Source organism: Erinaceus europaeus, chromosome 4, assembly GCF_950295315.1.
Source record: "Erinaceus europaeus chromosome 4, mEriEur2.1, whole genome shotgun sequence".
NCBI classification, from domain to species: domain Eukaryota; kingdom Metazoa; phylum Chordata; class Mammalia; order Eulipotyphla; family Erinaceidae; genus Erinaceus; species Erinaceus europaeus.
In genome coordinates this window covers 88096792-88114675 of record NC_080165.1, presented here as the reverse complement: position 1 = coordinate 88114675, position 17884 = coordinate 88096792, and the positions used below count along the sequence as shown (strand labels likewise).

The following is a 17884-nucleotide window of genomic DNA, read 5'->3' as shown; positions in this document are numbered from 1 at the left end:
TTATGACTAGGAATCTTTGTTTTTATGACATCACTGAGAAGGAAGAGAATCTGGAAAACACAGAGGAAGTCAGGTGCTTCTCTGAGAGGGAAGAGGAAAAAGGGAAAAAGAAGTACACTCAAAAGTTGTGGTAGGTGTAGGTGTAACCCAGAAAGGAAGTGAAAATAGGGCCATGTAAGTGAATAAAAGTGAGGATATATATATTCAGTCCATATCTATGATCTTGGGAGACTATTGCAGTTGCTGCTGGAGGGAGATGGAGTCATAGAACTCTGGTAAAGGTAACGGTGTGAAATTATACATATAATATCTTATAGTTTTGTAAATCAATTAAATCACTAATAAGAAAAAATAAAATAAAATCCACAGTAATCTGTTGATAGGAGTGCATTAGTGATTATTCAAGATTATACATTGTGGCGCCCTGTGCCTTGACCCCCCCTGTGGAGCTTGACAAGGTCAGCTGCCATGGCCATAAGGATGACAGACTTCAAGGAAGCTGCATGCCCGGGAATGGGCTAGGACACCGCAAAGGGAATCTATGTTGGAATGTTTTGATGATTCTGATGATTGAGCTAGCTGTAGTAGCTTGGGAACCTGGTAACCTTCCAGAAGCAGCCCCTATGCATGATAAATCCCCTAAGACTAGAAGATGGCACCCCCCCCATACAAACATAATAAACCTATAAACCCAAAAAGTATAGCTCCCACGGTCATGACTGACCACGGCCCTGCTTACAAAATAGGTGACATTTCTCATGATTAATATCAACTGTTTATAGAATTTGGATGAGGAATCATCCACAACATGGTCATGATCCATCAGCTGTTACTAGGCGTGCACTCATAAGACTCATGCTCCAAAAATCCGAGCCAAAAGAATTTGCAGGACAAACAATAAAGTCACTGATAAGCCAGCTGATTATACAAATGTCAAGGGAAAAACAAATTAACTAAAAGAAAAAAGTGCTACATGTACAGTACAGAGCAGGAACTATGATTCTAGGCAAAACCACAAACCCCGATGCTTATCTTTCGCTTTCGTTTCGTACCAATGTTTATGTAATTGTGAAACTGTATAAAAGCAGAAGTTCTAATAAAGTAAAATTGAGTTAAGAGAGATAATCATACTTGAGAGTGTGTAGATAAAACTAAAAGAAGGTTACAGTAAAGTGAAAGTAAAAAGAAAACTGCCACGCCCCACTCAACTCCAGAACGATGGGTCTGACAGGGTCAGCACCCCGGAAAACTCTCTTCAAGGAAGAAAAATTCTGGGAGTGGGTCTTTGCATCCTGAGCAGATCTAAATTGGAAACTCTGATTATTGTTTTCATTATGTACATGGTAATGATGCCGTGTAATCGGGGACGAACAGCCCCTATTCCCAGATTAGATACAGATGAACAAGAAATGAGGTGGACGAAGTTATGGGTCATCAAATACATCAAGTTTTAGAAAAATTCTTAGTAATATTTATTTACCTCCTCTTATGAAATATGTTAAAACTCTACATAAAATACTACCTGCTAAGCCTATTACTCAGAAATGCATCACCCCATGAAGTACTACATTTCTGTAAAACCGCAAGGCCATCTAATCAAGAAATGAGCTTTACTTTCTGTTTCAGATATTGTTTATGTAAGACTGAAAGATATATAAACTCTCACTAGCTGAATAAAAATTGAGCTCAGATTCACCCTCCAACAGAGTGTGGTGGATTCTGTTCTCCCTTGCGCCAACGACTCCTGACCCACCAGGTGGTCGCCTTTGGAGTTCACTGATCCTTCCTGCTGCTCTTCCACTGTAGCAATACATAGTTCTTGGTGACCAGTTCCTATGGGTGATTCCTATAAGTACTAGGCTATTTTTCTATAAATACATTTTACCAATGGAGAGCTATACATTTCTCTTCAAGATTAATATAGAGGTAAAAATCTTCCATCCTTGCTTAGATCACTATTTAAAAGTGAACATTATCACTGTTTTTTGCTGGTTTATGATTTGAGAATTGATAACATGCTCCATGTAAAAGTTTCTTTTTATGAGATCACTGACGGTTTCTGATGGATGCAGAACTCATCAGATACAGGATATTGGCTCTTTCATTTAGGGGAACATGCAATAATAAAATTGCCAAAGTTTAAATGATCTCTCAGAGATAATTTGGAAAGCTGTTCAAGGCCATTTAGCAGACCTAAATAGGTCTTACCAAATAGAAATATCATAATAGAGGGCTTCTGGAACTTTCCAACATCCATTACAACTTCTCTTCGTCTGTTTAGTTTTTTAATGACTGTTTAAACACACAGAATAGGAGAAATTCTCAGCTCCTATCTTGCCATCAATAAATAAAGTCTGACTACTTGGCATGGAATAGGAGCATCAGAAGAGAAATAATTTAGTCATTTTTTTAATTTTTATGACAGGGTTTTAATTAGCTCTATTTGCATTTCCTCAAAAGGGAATAATAATGGTCAAAAGAAACATTAATTTGTATGTATAGATATTAAAGGAAATATTCATTTTCATATTAAAGTTTATCTAACATACTTAGATTTTGTGATGTGTAAAGCAACAGGATGTATCCAACATCCATTCTAGGTGACTACAGGGACACATTGGCCAACCCTGGATTACAGCACAGAGACAAAAACAACAGATGAGTAATTTTAATAGAACTAAGATACCTTATTGTGTGCATGTTGGCACATTTTCCTCTTTAAAAAAATTACACTGTATTTTATTATTTCGTTTACTATACCCTATAAATTTTTATGAACTTATAATTAAGAAAATATTGTATTTGGAGGGACTCCCTGCTACCATAAAATAACTTTGAAAGGGTATAGAGAAGACAACTTGAGTTACTTTGGTTATAAATTTCAGTTATTTGAAACAGTAATGAACATCAAGGATTCTTTATCTTTTGTGTGCATTTTAAAGTACTAGGTCATAAAAGTTGTTTCAAGTAATTTTATAAAATTTAATCACACATAGAGACTATTTTCTTTGCTTCCCACCCCCCTCATTACAAGATTTGCATTGGCTAAACCTGAGCAACAGAACAATAGGTAGTTAAGTTATATAAGCAATAGGTAGTTAAGTTCTATCTCTCCATCTGGCAGCAGATGGCAGTATTGATGCATAGCAAATCCATGCAAGCTACTTTCACCTGTTTTCCTTTTCTTTAAAGGTAGTTATATGAACTTAGTTAGAAATCCTTATAATATGCATGTCATCCCTTTTCTCCTCTTTATTCCCAATCTTTCTCTGTTATTATGTTTTTATTTTTTTATTTGTTATTGGATACAGACAGAGAAAAATTTAGAGAAAAGGGGGAAGATAGAGAGGAAGAGAGACAGAGAGACATCTGCAGACTACTTCATCTACTTCACTGACTGTGAAGTGACTCCCCTGCAGGTGGGGAGCCGGGGGCTCGAACCAGGATCCTTACGCTTTGGTCCTTGCGCTTTGTGCCACATGCACTTAACCTGCCCAACTCCCTACACTGAATTAATTTTTAGAGAAGTCTGAGGTTCATTTATAGAACTGAGTAGAATGTATCCTTTCCATAGTCTCCCTATCTATCTTCATTAGCAACCTCCATATTGTTAACATCCTTCACCAAAGTAGAACGATATGTTTTACAATTGAGGAAACACTATCACATCAAAATTTCCCAGATCTTATATGTTTTCTGGTTCACTCTTGATGTCTTTTTTTTTTAATGGGTTTGAACAGTGTGCATACAATGCACTATACTATGTAAACTGGTATATATGCATCATGGCATCATACAGAGTATTTTCACTGTACAAAAATTCTGTTTTCTATCATATCATTTGATCTGTTGATCCTTACCTACCACTGGCTCATAGCAACATCTGACCTTTTTAATTTTCTCATGCATGTACTATGTATGAGATCATATAGTTTTCACAGTCACTTCTTCCATTCAGTTATATGAATATGTTTCCTCTATTTTTTTCAAGACTTTAGCATCAAGTATCATACAATTGTAAGTACTTATTCTTACTTTAAGAACATCTTTTCTACTTGTAGTTCTTTTGACCTTGTCAAATATGTCATGTTTCAACATTTTTCCACTTAGATTTCTATTCATTGATAAACTGAAAAAATAGAATCAATTCAGCAAACATTCTGAGGAAACAAGTCCTCAGAGCTCCCAGGCCACAGGAATATAGAACACTCCTTACTGTGTCTTCTAACTCTCCCAAGCAGTTTTCTGAAAACAAATAGCAATAAATTGTCTCTGTTCCTTTCAGATCCCTGGAACATCATCTGTAGTTCAGAGAAAATGGAAGCCTCTACAGTCTGTTTCACAGCCTCGAGGGCCTGGACAGCAGACCAAGTCCAGGATTAGTGCTGTGGCTGCTGAAATAAAGCAGATCCGAGCCAGACGGAAAACAGCCCGGATGCTGATGGTTGTGCTTTTGGTGTTTGCAATTTGCTATCTGCCAATTAGCATCCTGAATGTGCTAAAGAGGTAAAGTTCACCAATCCTGGCAATGAAGTAACCCATAATTTTTTGGTTCTTAAATAAGAGCACTGCTTAAACCAGACAATAATCTAAACTCTGAATCTAGCTGGTTTGTCAGGCCAGACCAGACCAGGCCAGACCAGGCCAGGCCAGGACAGGCCAAATAATGTGTTGTTTCCAACAGGTAAAGCAATTTTTTTTTTTTTGATTGCACGGACTCTAAATGCTCTTTTTCTTGCAAATTCTCTGTTGAGTGACAGACATAAAACAGATGTTCCCCTGACCTCCTCAAGCTAATTGGTATGCTTTAGATAGAAAAAAAAAGTGCTAATGCAAAGACAAAAACAAACCAAAACTCATTTACAGCTCCAACTCTTTTTTTTTGTATCATAATAAATGAGTTTTCCTATTTCCTATTTCAAAAATCTTGTTCTCAAAGTCATAGGGAATCAAATCATGACACACTTCTTCCTAACGGATCTAAAAAGATGAGAATGTTTTGCTACCTTTTAATTATGCTTAAAAATATATCTGTCAGAGTGTGTTTGGAATGTTAACAAACAGAATTAAAACTTACTTCCTGGAATCATTGAATAATCTATTGAGTGAATGAATATTAAATATTGTCAATACATTTTTTTCAATGAAAGTATGGTATCTGTTATCTTGTAGACACACTTAAGGTAAAAGAATTGACCCACAGGAACAGCCAATGCCATGGCTGGGGTGTGAAGCCAGCCAACTTTATCAGAATAACCATGACCATTGCACATATACTGACCCAAAGGTAATGCTAATTCTGTTTGTAATAAACTTCAAGCTTAAAAAAGAACTTTATCTCTCACTTTTTTTCTAGTTAAGAGATAATAGTGTATTTTTCACAGCTAAATCAGAGAGTGCAACTTTGGGTAAATGCACACCTACGAAACGACCCTGTTAATTTTTTTTTTCATTCTCTTTGCACTATGATTTTGACTGCTTAATGAGCCTTCCAATGGAGGCAAAAAAAAAGGGGGGGGGGAACCTAATCTTCATTCAGTATTATTATTTGCTACAAATATAGCCCTAGCTGTTATTTTTAGCAATTTGGGGCCTTAACATCTATACTGACTCACAAGGGGATGAGCCTCTTGGTCATTCATATATTTTCATAATCTCTCTTACTTCACTTGCTCAAAGCAATACCATCCAAATTTATTCAGTTTTTCACCAGGCAATATTTTCTGCTCTTAAGAACTGTGTAAACATATGCATGCTTTCTAACACCATAGAGAAAGTAAAATAAGGGCTTGCACATGTGTGGCACTACCAATGAGCAGCCTTCCTTTTTACTATTTTACAGGAAAAAAAAAAAAAAACAGGGTACTGATGAGGTGCATGCTCTAATGGGTGAGCTCTCCCTAACCCCCAATTCTTTTGTTTTCTGTAATTTTCCCCATTATTGGGAGATTAATATTTTACAGTCGACAGGTGACAGTAAATACAATAGTTTGTATATGTGTAACATTTCTCAGATTTCCACATAACAGTACAACCCCCACTAGGTCCTCTGCCATCCTTTTCCAGCACCTGTACTCTCCCCCTACCCCCACCCGCCCAAGTCTTTTACTTTGGTGCAATACACCAACTCTAGTCTTGGTTCTGCTTAGTGTTTTCTCTAATGATTGTGTTTTTCAACTTTTGTCTGACCCCAATTCTTAATGCTATTGTTATAAGTTACTATTATATATGTTAGAAATGCCACAAAATATTACTTTTATTTTTTATGAAAAGCAATCAGTTAATTACGCTTTAAGGAAACACAAATAAAATAAAATTTACTTACATTTAACTCACAATAAAATATAAACATGTTATTTATAATGCTAGTTTTTATTTTATTTTTTATGCCTTTCTACTATTTTAATCAATCAAAATGATGTAAAGTAGAACTTGGTGTTCTCTGGATTGCTTAATTGGATTCCCCACAAATCACCATTTAGGACCCTCCCTATGACTACTTCCAAATACCTATTTGTCTATAACAATTATTTTACCCTTCTAACATACATAGGGCCTATTTTTTAAAAAAAGTATATTGTCTTCTAAAGTCAAAATCTTTGTCCAATTAAAAATATTTCAAGTAGTGAGAATTCTGCTCTATCTTTTCCCAGCTTAAAAATAAACTTTAAAATTGCCCTTCTCAGACTGGGAGTATGGATTAACCAGTCAAGGCCCATGTTCAACGGGGAAGCAATTACAGAAGCCAAACCTTCCACCCTCTGTAACCCATAACGACCCTGGATTCATAGATAGATGGAGATAGAGAATGGGAAGGCTATCAGGGGAGGGGATGGGATATAGAGATCGGGTTATGGGCATTGTGCAGAATTGTATCCCTCTTATTCTATGGTTTTGTTGATGTCTCCTTTCTTACATAAATAAAAAAATTGCCTTTCTCTTTACCATGCACATTACAGCAAATGCTTTTTCTCTTGGCACTTGATTTTTGTATTCGTCATTTTCTTTTACTTATCAATTGCTAAATTATCTCCCTTGATACTTATTTTTGCATGATTCATCAAAACCAACTTTTTACAACTTTCTAGTTTTTACAACTTTCTAGTTTCAAATATATATTGTATTAAGGGCCACAGTATTATCAAATCCATTTATTTGTGTCATTTTACTTCACCATGCATTTTTGCAAAACCCTAGCAATTCATAGAGTATTGCTTTGTTCTGGAAATACATTTCTTCCATGGACACTCATTAAACAATCAATAATGGGGTCTCTGGCAGAAAATACACCATAATCTTCGGCCTATAAATTTTCTTATAGTTGAAATTTACCTGTTCTTGTGTAGTGAATAGAACATGATAGAGTATTTTAAAATATGGAACAAATCTCAAAACATCCTTTAATGATACTGTAATATGTTTTCAGTGCTTAAAGTAATAAATATATAATAAAACCTATGAATTTTAGGGAATACCAGAATTTTGCCTCTTGGCAACTGGTTCTTCTCTGGGCATACATAGGGACATGACATTTCAACAAGGATGGCAAAATTGGAATTGGACAGGCATACTATGGTTAATGTACTAATGACAGTAGAAAGATAAACTTACAGACTAACCTTGAGCAATACTTTTTAAATGACATATAATGAGATATTTACAAACCAATGCTCAGTTGTATCTTGATAGTTAATGAGGAAAAAAATCAATATTTTCTTACAAACAAGGAATATTAAATCATTTGTTGTTTACAAGAAAGCTTTTGTTATTTACAAGAGACTGACCTTTCTTTTCCTACCTGATTTAACTTTTGAATAACTAATGAAATTTCATTCTGACACTACAGTTATTCTAGAAACATCTGTGATCAATGTCATCAGCAGAAGCCTGTAAGGATCTGGCTGCTTTTATCAAGAGCTTTATTCCATCTGAAATTCAGTTACTTAAGAGAAAGTTTCAGAATTACACCAGATTACCAATTGTGTTATGTTTTTGTTTTTCTTACAGAGTATTTGGTATGTTTACTCACACCGAAGACAGACAGACTTTATATGCCTGGTTTACATTTTCACATTGGCTTGTGTATGCCAATAGTGCTGCGAACCCAATTATTTACAATTTTCTCAGTGGTGAGTATGCAATGATTCTTCTATATAAACTACAGTCTAATCAAAGGTGAAGAGCTAATGACTGAGAAGGTTCCAATACTCTTGACGTACATAGTGACCTGAGTCACTGTACAAGGAGGATTTTTTTTCCTTACTCTAATTTGTCTTGGGTTTTTGTTTTGTTTTGTTTGTTTATTTGTTTGTTTCATTTCTATATGAAAGGGAACATGTTATGTAATTTATCATTTCCATGTGAAAGGGAACATGTTATATAATTTATTAAAGAAAATTATCAAAGTGATTAGTTTACCATAAAATTTAGAATATTGAAATAGAAGGAAAGGGAAAACTGTGAGAACTGATTGATACAGAATCTCACCATATATTAAATTTATGACTTACAAAAATGTAATTTTATCTGAAAATAAACCAACATTGCTGTGTTTCCATTGCTAACATTTATTTCCTGAGATTTAGTTGAAAATTTTCCAATTTTGTGTATTTTTGTGTAATTAAGTTTATTATTCTCTTGTGAGTAACATTTATTGCTTTAATCTCAAGACCCCTCACTGACCATAAACCAGTATTACTTTGAAGTAGCTTGTAAGTTAAATGGCAAACACATCAAATATCTGATACTGATACTGATACAATCTTTTGATGTTTATATGACATTTTGATTATATGTATCATTTCATTATTGATTTATATACATAGCTCTTGCTTAAGTGAATTCTGTGATTATTTTTATTAGCTACATTTTCTTTTTTAAAAAGACTTTTTTAAAATATTTATTTTCCCTTTTGTTGCCCTTGTTTTTTATTGTTGTTGTAGTTATTGTTGTTGTTATTGATGTCACAGTTGTAGGATAGAACAGAGAGAAATGGAGAGAGGATGGGGAAGACGGGCGGGGAGAGAAAGATAGACACCTGCAGACCTGCTTCACTGCCTGTGAAGTGACCCCCCTGCAAGTGGGAAGAACCGGGGGCTCTAACCGGGATCCTTACTCTGGTCCTTCCAGTTTAGGCCATATGCACTTAACTAGCGGCACTACCGCCCGACCTCCCATTTTCTTTTCTTTATAAAGCAAATGTATGATCTCACTGCTCCTCACCTGTATTTTCCAGAGAGATAAAGAGGAGGCAAAATCCATCGCACCAGGCCTTTCTTGCTCCCTTGTGATGACACTCCCATGTGGAGAGAATCTGGGTTGTGTATATGGCACAGCTCATATCCTACCCAGTGAGCTATTTCTGCGGCTCTCATTTAGCTACATCTTTGCCCTATTCTAACCAGAAGGCTATTGTTTTCATTCCTATCTCTAAAACTGTGATTATTGTGATAAGCGACTCATCTTAGTTAATAAATTTTATGCATTTCCCAGCTGTATCTTGAGCCTTCTGGATTTTATAAGTTATTTTAAATGAACTAGATATTTTTCAAGTAACTTATTTCTCAGTCCTGGTATATACTCTCCCTATGTTATTTCACTTTTCAGAGAATCAGATGCTATATATGAGGTTAGTTTTCTGTTCACTAATTACCACTTTCTGTGCCTTTCTCTGGCAGACCCAATCCTTTATTTCTTGAAAAATAGTTTCTGCATAATTAGTTTTCCTTTCATTCTCTCTGCTTGCCAGGAAAATTTCGAGAGGAATTTAAAGCTGCATTTTCTTGCTGTTGCTTTGGAGTTCATCATCGTCAGGAAGATCATCTCACCAGGGGAAGGACAAGCACAGAAAGTAGGAAGTCTCTGACTACCCAGATCAGCAACTTTGATAATATTTCAAAACTCTCTGAGCAAGTTGTGCTCACCAGTATAAGCACACTCCCTGCAGTCAATGGAGCAGCACCCCTTCAAAACTGGTAGAATATTTATTCAATTGACAAGACTACCTGATTAAACTATTCTTTTTTTTTAACTTATGTACACTGAAATTTTATCACGCTAATGATCTATAGCTAAGATTATTTTATGGGCCTACTTTTTAAATTTACTACTCTTTGCAAATAAAGAAGTCAGTTTAAAATCATTTCTCAACTTTTAATGTCAACATGTTAGAAATTTAAAATTCAATTGAATTTGCTACAGGTTATTTTACTTTTAGTTGCATGCATTATGATTTGTATCAATTAAGCATTGGAACATTTCCAACTTTAGTTGTTATTTTAATCTTTCACACATAAATCAGTAGCTAACAACCACTGAGCAGTATCCAATTGTTTTTCTTTTGGCTACAAAAATAAGTATGAACTCTGAGTGAATAGCAGACATATTAGTTGACTGCATTTTTAAGAATAACAAAAGACTCATTAAGAATGATATCTGAAACTATACATGGAAATACTGTGTGATACTAGACAATTCAGAAGCTACCTTTTAAAGTTATATAACGTACATTCCATTAAACTTTATTTTCAATTAATTTTATCACTTTTTCATAGCTTCTTTGGGTTTGTAACCTTGCCATTATTAACACTTCCCGTCTTAGCTTGTGGCCAATAGGACTTTATTAAAATTTAAAAAAAAAAGTTGACTATAGCTACACAATAGTGTTCATCTCTAATAAAATATGTCAACATTTAAAAATATGATAAAAATAATATTTTTATATCCTACCAGTAGAAATTATGTAGTTGCCCTTGATGATTGAACTAAGAAGGAAATTTAAAGGAAAGGAGTACTGGTTTACAAATCATATCTGAATCCTGTATTGGCAGGTAAATACCAAGGGTATATAAGCTAAAATATTTTTATAAGTAGCTACCAAATACCAGAAAGTACCCAATGTTTAAGTGCTAAAAAGTGACTTAGAGACTGATATAAATGTGCCTTCAATAGAGCACATTCTTCAACTGAGGAAGACATGTTGGCTATAAAACTAGGGCCTCCTACCACTCTAGGGAACAGATTCCTGGATAGAGGAAGTAGAGTGAAACCTCCCTGGGCAGTGTCATCCACCAAGATATTGGCAGTAATGCAGCTTCTTTGTTGCCGTGTCTCTATTTAACTACAGTGATACTGTTGATGCCAGGTATTTCACATGGGTCTGAGAAAAGAACCGAATGTTTAGGATGGAGGTGCTTTCTCTTATAAATGAGCACACTAATGAACGAGACTTTGGTATATTTTGTACAAATGTGAGTTCTGAGGTTTCAAAGCAATGGATATTTCAAATGTGTTTTTTTTTTTTGCAAAACTTTTGATTCATATATTTTATTTTCAAATTAAAAGTAAATGTTTATGAAACATTATTCCTCTAATAAGCTATAGTTTTTGTGAAACAAAGATAGGAATAATATTTGAGGAATATTTCCTTAGAAGATAAAATGTATCTTCTTTTTTTTCTAACTCAGTATTTTCAGAAAGCAGTAATAAAGCCAGATAATCACCAATTCTTCTTATATCTTATAATCTGGGATTATCTTCTGCCCTTTGTACTGAAAGTAAAAACTATTCTTACATTGTTTATTTAACTTATCTAACATCACACTGATATCAGTGAGTACAAAGTATCACAGCTCTCTTCTCTCCATTATGGATTTCAGAAGTGCTTTTCTTTTGTTGCAGGAAAAGTTGTGATTTTTATATGGTGATGAATGAAATAACTTTAGACAGTTTGAGAACTTCAGATAATATTGATAAGGTGCTTTAATAGCTAAGTAACATCTTAGAGTTAAAATATTTAGATATTAATATATCTATTTATTTATTATGAAATAAAATATTATATTATTTCATATAAATACTATATTTATATGAAAGGTAGATTGAGACTGAGTGAGTCAGAGAGTAGGAAGGAGGAAGAAGAAAATAAAAATTCAGAGCAGTGGCAAGTGTATGATTGTCTAAATGATATAATCTGGTTAGAATTCCTTGGCCCTAAAGCAGTGATTTTCAAAGCGTGCTTCCTGAGCCACTAGCATCGCCTAGGGACCTATTGGACATGCAAATTTTCATCCTATTATAGTTCTTCTGATCCATTATCTTTAGGCATGGCACCCAAGAATCTGTATGCTAAAAAATCCTATAGATGACTGCAGCACGCTAAAGTTTGAGAACCACTGTGCCACAAATTAAGACCCAGAATGTACTTATTAGCCCATGTGAAATAAAGTATTTTACTGCACAGGTATCCACAACAGGGACCACCTTCATCACTACTATCAACCTGGCTGGAGGTCTGAAAGAAGCTCAATGTTGAATTTATCTCAGAGACATCTCACAGAGATAATGGTTTATGAAACAATTTTCACTGCATTACAAGCGCAGTGTCAAGGAAGACTGGTTTTAAATCACTTGTGTGCTTTGTGTGTACCTGGATGACTTGCATTTCTAACTAAAACTTTCAAATTTCCAATATTATTACACTTGATGACATTTAAGTTTTGTGGAAGCTGATAGTTTCTAAGAATTGGCTGGAAGAAAGAAAAAAAACAAAAAAACGCCCATGCTTAAAGAAACTGGAAATGAAATAGTAGACTGTGCATATTGCTCTCACCAAGTTGATACAAGAATTGGTCTAAGATGTTTAGATTTAGTATGGTTACCTTAATCTGACAAATGATAAAGAAAATGGTATTCCCAAGTCTGTCAATTGTATAGAACCAAGGGTAAACTACTTACCTCATTATGTGCTAGTAACACAAATGAGATTTATGAGAAGGGTGCATTGTGACTGTTTAATGCTACACATCAATATGTATGTGTCTTTTTTGCTATCTTTAAAAATAATGTAATATGTTATTAATGTTATTGAAATTTTGTTACAAATAAGAGTGAGATACTTATTTTGCCAAATAGATGATCCATACAATCTTCCTTATTTCTGAATTTTTACAAACTCATGAAAACTTTGATATTTGAATCAATTCATTCTAAGCAAAATATAACTGACAGTTTCTAAGGAAGAGGACTTCTAAATTTTCCAAAGCTTGAAGCAGTTCTTGGATATCACCAAATAATTGCTACAAATCATTGCAAAAAAAATAAGGCATAATCATATTGAATTTCACTTCTAGTGCAAATTATTTTAATTAAGGCACAGATAAATACAATCATCATAAGGTTGGTCTGAATATACATACATCTGAAGTATGAGAACAATTCTCAATAATTCTCATGGACAAATTATATGGGGGATTCTTATCATCTGAGCACTAGTGTAATAAAATATTTCACATTAAGTATAAATCACAAAGTAGCCAACTACATTTCAAAAAGTTCTGGGTATCCATTATATTTTAGAAAGCTTTTCAATTCTAGTGAATTTTTACAGTAGATGATTTTTCTACTTCCTACAAGTTACCAGTAAAAAAAAAAAAGTAAATACATTAAACTATGTGAAGTAATTTTCAAATGGCATGATGCAAAACATTAGATTTTTTAAATAAATAATGTTGTTAAAGTCTACTCTATAGCCTAGGTAGCATAAAAAGTCAAAAACAACTGCATAGAAAACACTGTTAATCCGACAATTCAAGAGGATTGTTTCCCAGAGGACTACTGCTACAAGAGAGGAGTCAAAAGACTCCTTCCTGCTCACCATGTACTTCTTTTCAAATTTCATTTACAACTTTTAGATTTAGAATGTCTTTTATGTTGTTTTTAATGTCTTTATGTAGCTGTTGTATCTCATTTGTGTAGAAATATCACTGTTACAATTATTTTATAAATTTAAACTTTATGCCTGATTTCATGAAGAAATTTCTTATCAAATTTAATGTGACTGTACACCAAATACTGTGAATGATGCTCATTACATAGTTTTTAAGTAAAAGACCATATTAAGACTTCCATAATAACATTCTCACTGCCCTGTCTAATATATGAAAAATCTTGTTGTTGTTGATTAGATACGTTAGACATTTATTCATAACTAATGTCAAATCTTTGCAGGTTAAGGTTGAATTAAGCCCTCTGGCAGAGTATTTAATGACTGAAATATTTTCCCATTAAGTTTATATAACCAGGGATAATCATGATAAAGTATTTTTAATATTGCTTTGAATGGAAGGTATTATAATGAAATTGGCTGATATTAATGGAGAAATGTTTCATAAGAAATATTTAAGACAATATACATATGGTATTATATTTTGGAGCTTTTATATGACTCAAAATGTTTAATTTTGTTTTAACTCTGAGACAAAGTCCTTATAATTTTCCAATGTGTTATTCCAGTAAGTATGACATTTACATCATTAAGCAATTTTTATTCAACATATATGACATTTTAGGACTATTTCAATAGTAAATTTTATTTTACTTTTTAAAATACTTAAATAGCATACATCTATGTCAGGGAGTTTAAAAGTGGTCCGTTACAGAAATTTTTAAATGTATTTGAAAAGCAAAAATGACTTGCAAAACATCTGCAATACTGAAGGAAAACAAGGCGAGTGATGACACATGATAAAGAGAGCAATCCAAGCCAGGCGCCTGTGTTGCCATTGAACTTTCTTTGAAAATTATAGTCAGAGTCCTGTTCTTTGCTGCTTGCAGTATGTTTCCTGAGGTGAACAGAAAAAAAAAAAAAGAAATGGGACTAGACTGCTAAGTTGTAAAATAAAAATGCACATTCTAGGAGCATAGTTTTTTTTTTTTTTTCCTCCTGTGGCCTACAGACATGTTTTAATACCCTCTCCCAATGTGTTTTATCTGCATAATCGGCGGTGTCTGGAATCATCACTGATCCACCCTGTCTACCCCTGCTTTCTAAAGCTTTTATACACATTTACACACACACACACACACACACACACACACACACACACACACACACACACACACACATTTGTGATTCACAGGATAATAGCTCAAGGTCTTAGATATGGGTTGACTATATGTTTTGGTTTTTTTTCAAGTTCATGTGTTTCAATTCTCTGTATTTCACATGAGTGAAATCATCTAGTAGCTATCTTTTACTTCCTTCCTTCCTTTACCTAGCAGCCTCCAGTTGTATCCAATTTATCCCAAAGGGCACAATTTAATATATATATTTTTAAATTTCTGAGTAGTACTCCACTGAGTAGATGTCTCATAGCTTCTTTATTCGCTCATTAGTTGATGGGCATTTAGGATGCTTCCATTTGATGGCTATTGTGACTAGTGCAGCTATGACCATGAGGGTACGTATGTCACTTTGAGTTAGAGCTTTCACACCTTTTGCATAAATACCTGGGAGTGGTATTGCTGGATCTAATTTCCATTGTATTTAAGGTTTCTCTAGATTGTTCTGCCCTAATGGTTGCAGCAGTTTGCATTCCCAACAACAATGCAATAGAACTCCTTGTTCTCCACATCCTCTCTGATAATTAGCATTTATTTTGTTGCTGAAGGCCATTCTCACAGATGTGAAGTGGAATCTCAATGTGGTATTAATACACATTTCTCTAATGGTGAGTGAAGTGGAGCATTTCTGCATATGGTTGTGGGCCATGTGTATCTTTTTTTTTTTTCCCTCCAGGATTATCGCTGGGGCTCCAGCTCCTGCCTGCACTATGACTCCACTGCTCCTGGAGGCCATTTTTCCCATTTTGTTGCCCTTGTTGTTGCACTTAGTTGTTATTGTTGTTGGATAGGACAGCGAGAAATCGAGAGAGGACAGGAAAACAGAGAGGAAGAGAGAAAGACAGACATCTGCAGACCTGCTTCACCACTTGCAAAGCAACCCCCTGCAGGTGGGGAGCTGGGGGCCCAAACAGGATCCTTACATAGACCTTTGCACTTTGTGCCATGTGCGTTTAATCCACTGTGCTACCGCCCAGCCCCCTGTCTCTTTTTTAGAGAACTATTTTTTATCTCCTGCCCACTTTTTATTGGGTTCTTATTTTTCTTGAGCTAGGTGAGTTCTTTATATATATCAACTGCTTGTCAGATATGTGATGTGCACATATCTTCTCCCAGTTACCTAGTTACCTGTTTATCCTTTTGGGATTTTTTATTTTTTAGTGTATAGAAGTTTTTTATATTGATACAGTACTACTTACTTAATCTTGTTTTAGTTTTCTTTGCACATATGTTGACTCCCCAAATACACCTTTGAAGTTAAGGTCCTGAAATGTCTCAACATATTTCTCTATGCATTTTACACTTTCAGGTATAACACCCAGGTCATTTATTCATTTTGAGCTAATTTTGGTGCATGGTGTTAACTGGTGGTATGGTTTCATTTTTCTATGTGTGGCTGTCCAGTTCTCCCAGCAACATTTGCTGAAGAGACACCCTTCTCCCTGTTGAATAATTTTGGCCCCTTTCTCACTTATTTGGTGCCTATATAAGTTTGGGTTTAGTTCTGGGCTCTCTGTTCTTTTCCATTGGTTCAAGTGTCCTTTTTTTCCCTCCTGTACCATACTGTTTTAATTATTATTACTTTGTAGTATAAACTGAAGTCAGGGATTGTAATGCCTCCAGTTTTTCTTCTTTCTCAAAAATGCTTTGGATATTTTTGTTATTTTTGTGGTTACACGTGAATTTTTGGATAAATTCCTCAATTTCCTTAAAATATGCCATTAGGATTTTGAGAGGGGTTGTCCAGAGTCTATAGATCGCTAAAGCAGGACAGCCATTTTAATGATATTTTCTTCTAATTAGTGAACAAGGAATGTTCTTCCATTTTTTAAATTTATTTATTTTAAAACATTTACTTATTATTGAATATAAATAGAGAAATTGAGAGGGTAGTGATAGAGAAGGAGAGAGACAGATTCCTGAAGCTGAAGCTTTTCCCCTGCAAGTGGGGAGTAGGGGCTTGAATCTGGGCCCTTGCACATTGTAATGTGAGTGCTTAGCCAGGTGTGCTATTGCCTGGCCCTTATTTATTATTGGAGGGGGGGGGAATTGAGAGGGTGTAGGGAGATAGAAGGGATAGAGACAAAGAGATTCCTGCAGCCCTACTTCACCAATTGTGATATTATCTACCTGCAGGCAAGGACCAGGGTCTTGAACTTGGGCCCTTGTGCACTGTAATGTTTTTTTTTTTTTTTTCATGCCCTATAACTCTGTAGTTTTTCTGTCATACTAAATCCCAATGAGGTCTATTTAAAGTACTCCTTTCATATTTTCTAATTTCTTAGTTAACTCTATTTGGAGCCATTTTGTATTTCTTCCTTGGTGAAATATTTATTCAATTCTTGAATATGGTTCTCTAAGCTAAGCATAGATTTTTGGATAGCCCTCATAATGAATTTTCAAAGTGTTGCTCTGATAAGTCCTCCAGGTCTAAAATTTCCCACAGTTTTTTGTTTCTGTTTGTCATTTTGTGGGCTCTGGTTTTGGAAATCCACTGCTGTTTGCAGTTAGTGTGCTTTTCCTCTTGTTATGCCAGCAGGTGTTGGTGTGGAACTGGGTTGGTGGAGGTAGATGGGTGGAATTATGTTTCTTCTTATTTCCTTGAGCTGTTTCTAAAGTGCACATGATATAGGGCCTCTGCAAATTTTTAGCCTGTACCTAGATGTTAGGGAGTCAATTGTATAATGGCTGCTTCTGTGTGAAACATCATTTGTTCTTTTCAGTTGCCAGCAGCCAGCCACAAAGTATCTGTTTATCTTCCTATGGGTCTATCCTAGTGCAGGGACAGACCACATAGCTTGTCTGTCAGATATTTTTCCTGCCACTGCAGTGAGTCTTTGCCAATAGTTCAGTGCCCTAATTCTCTTGAGGTCATGGGTACAATGCTCAAAGTTTTCCCTTTCTCACATCTAGTACTGTGTTCCTCTGCATCACTGCTAATATGATACCATCCATTGATTCCTAAAACATGAATGCCATATAG

At 34.8% G+C, this 17884-nt stretch overlaps 1 protein-coding gene across 1 annotated transcript in view; it reads left to right on the top strand.

Annotated features, from left to right (window-relative positions):
• The window catches only part of HCRTR2 (hypocretin receptor 2), a 130554-nt gene extending 120456 nt beyond the window's left edge, over positions 1-10098 (top strand). The window contains exons 5-7 of the mRNA XM_007516496.3: positions 4286-4506; positions 8008-8129; positions 9749-10098. Coding sequence (XP_007516558.1) covers positions 4286-4506; positions 8008-8129; positions 9749-9978 — 573 coding nt within the window. The 3' untranslated portion in view covers positions 9979-10098. The remainder of the gene's footprint in view (positions 1-4285; positions 4507-8007; positions 8130-9748) is intronic.
• The last annotated feature ends 7786 nt before the right edge of the window (positions 10099-17884 follow it).